Source organism: Oryza sativa, chromosome 2 (assembly GCF_034140825.1).
Source record: "Oryza sativa Japonica Group chromosome 2, ASM3414082v1".
NCBI lineage: Eukaryota > Viridiplantae > Streptophyta > Magnoliopsida > Poales > Poaceae > Oryza > Oryza sativa.
In genome coordinates, this window is record NC_089036.1 from 16,156,070 (window position 1) to 16,158,061 (window position 1,992).

Here is a 1,992-nt window from a genome sequence, read left to right on the forward strand (position 1 = left end):
AGGCAAACGACGACCAAAATATTGACCCTTTTCCTCCCTGCAACCACCACCACCACGTCCCAAACTCGCACGTTTCTCCCTTTCTCCTCCTGTATACGTACGTACGTGCCGCTTTCGCCACGCGCCATGCATGCACCACTGCCACCACTATCAACCACACACCGTTCTCCTCCTCGCGCCGCCTATATAAGGCCTCGCACGCATCCATCCACCAGGTGCACATCACAGCCGTTACAGCTGGTCACTACCAACAAGTACAACACACAAGTCATCACATATATATACCTCGCATCGCATCGATTCCATCGATTCGCGCGGCCATGGCGCCCGAGCTGTCCTCCCCGTCGTCGTCACCTCGCTACACCGTTGGCTACGCGCTGCTGCCGGAGAAGGTGAGCAGCGTCGTGCGGCCGTCGCTGGTGGCGCTGGCCGCCGACCGCGGGGTGCGCCTCGTCGCCGTCGACGTGTCGCGGCCGCTCGCCGAGCAGGGCCCGTTCGACCTCCTCGTGCACAAGATGTACGACCGCGGGTGGCGCGCCCAGCTGGAGGAGCTCGCCGCGCGCCACCCCGGGGTGACCGTCGTCGTCGACTCCCCCGGCGCCATCGACCGCCTCCTCGACCGCGCCACCATGCTCGACGTCGTCTCCGGCCTCCGCACCCCCGTCTCCGTCCCGCCCCAGGTCGTCGTCAGCGACGCCGCCGCCGACGCGGACGAGCTCCTCGCCCGCGCCGCGCTCCGCTTCCCGCTCATCGCCAAGCCGCTCGCCGTCGACGGCAGCGCCGAGTCGCACGACATGCGCCTCGTCTACCGCCGCGACGGCGTCCTCCCCCTCCTCCGCGCGCCGCTCGTCCTCCAGGAGTTCGTCAACCACGGCGGGGTGCTCTTCAAGGTCTACGTCGTCGGCGACCGCGCCACCTGCGTGCGCCGGAGCAGCCTCCCCGACGTGCCGGCCCGCCGCCTCCTCGACCTGGACGCCGAGCCCTCCGTCCCCTTCGCCAACATCTCCAACCAGCCGCTCCCCCCACCTGATGACGACGGCGGCGCCGCCGACGACGACACGCCGGCCGCCGGCTTCGTGGACGAGGTGGCGCGCGGGCTCCGGCGAGGGCTGGGCCTGCACCTGTTCAACTTCGACATGATCCGGGAGAGGAGCGAGGAGCACGGCGACAGGTACTTCATCATCGACATCAACTACTTCCCGGGCTACGCCAAGATGCCGGGCTACGAGGCGGCCCTCACGGATTTCTTCCTTGAGATGCTCCGTGGCACAAGACCTGTTCCTGAGCAGCTGGGCCCGGGCTCGGGCCTGGACATGGAGGCCCGCAAGCTCGAGCCTGGGCTGGGTATCGGTCTAAGAGAATTGGAGTCTGGCCGAGCTCAGGCCTAGCTAGCACTCCGAGGCTCGGTGTTGGCCCGTCAGCTCGGCCCGGCCCGACCCAGCGTTTGAACATGTGTGCATTTTATACTTTGTAAACAATAATCAATGAAGCCAAGCAAATGCTACAAGTGCAAGCTAAACCTCAAAGGACGGTGTGTGTTTAGAAGATTATTAGTACATGTTCAGTCTAATCTAGTGATCCAAGTAATCAAGGTTAGTGGCAACATCCAGCCCTTTACCTTAAATGGTGAGAAATTTAACAGATTGTATTCGTTAAATGTTCATGTGAAGATCCGAGTCATCAACGCGTGCATCAAACTTTTAACTTAAATATTCTCTGTAAAAAAGAACTTTGAAGGGATACAACTGAGAAGTAACCTATCATCCTCTTTTGCTTTTTTTTTAATTGAACTTATCATTCTTTTTGCATGCTTTTATGCACTAGCACAGCTCGATTCTCTAGTGCAAAGTGCGTCTATATCAATGTGCCAGTCGATATACATGTGCGAAATTTCATATCCAGCTAGTAGTTTTTTAACATCAACTTGTTGTTACTCGACTTTGCTATGTGCTGTCAGGTGAGCTTTAACTAACACCACTCAAAGTATCATTA

At 58.9% G+C, this 1,992-nt stretch overlaps 1 protein-coding gene across 1 annotated transcript; it reads left to right on the top strand.

Annotated features, from left to right (window-relative positions):
• Nucleotides 1-213: 213 nt before the first annotated feature.
• On the top strand, nucleotides 214-1,762 carry LOC4329322 (inositol-tetrakisphosphate 1-kinase 4-like). The gene has a single exon (NM_001416605.1). The coding sequence runs from the start codon at nucleotides 321-323 to the stop codon at nucleotides 1,386-1,388; it is 1,068 nt and encodes a 355-aa protein (NP_001403534.1). The 5' UTR covers nucleotides 214-320; the 3' UTR covers nucleotides 1,389-1,762.
• Nucleotides 1,763-1,992: the final 230 nt, after the last annotated feature.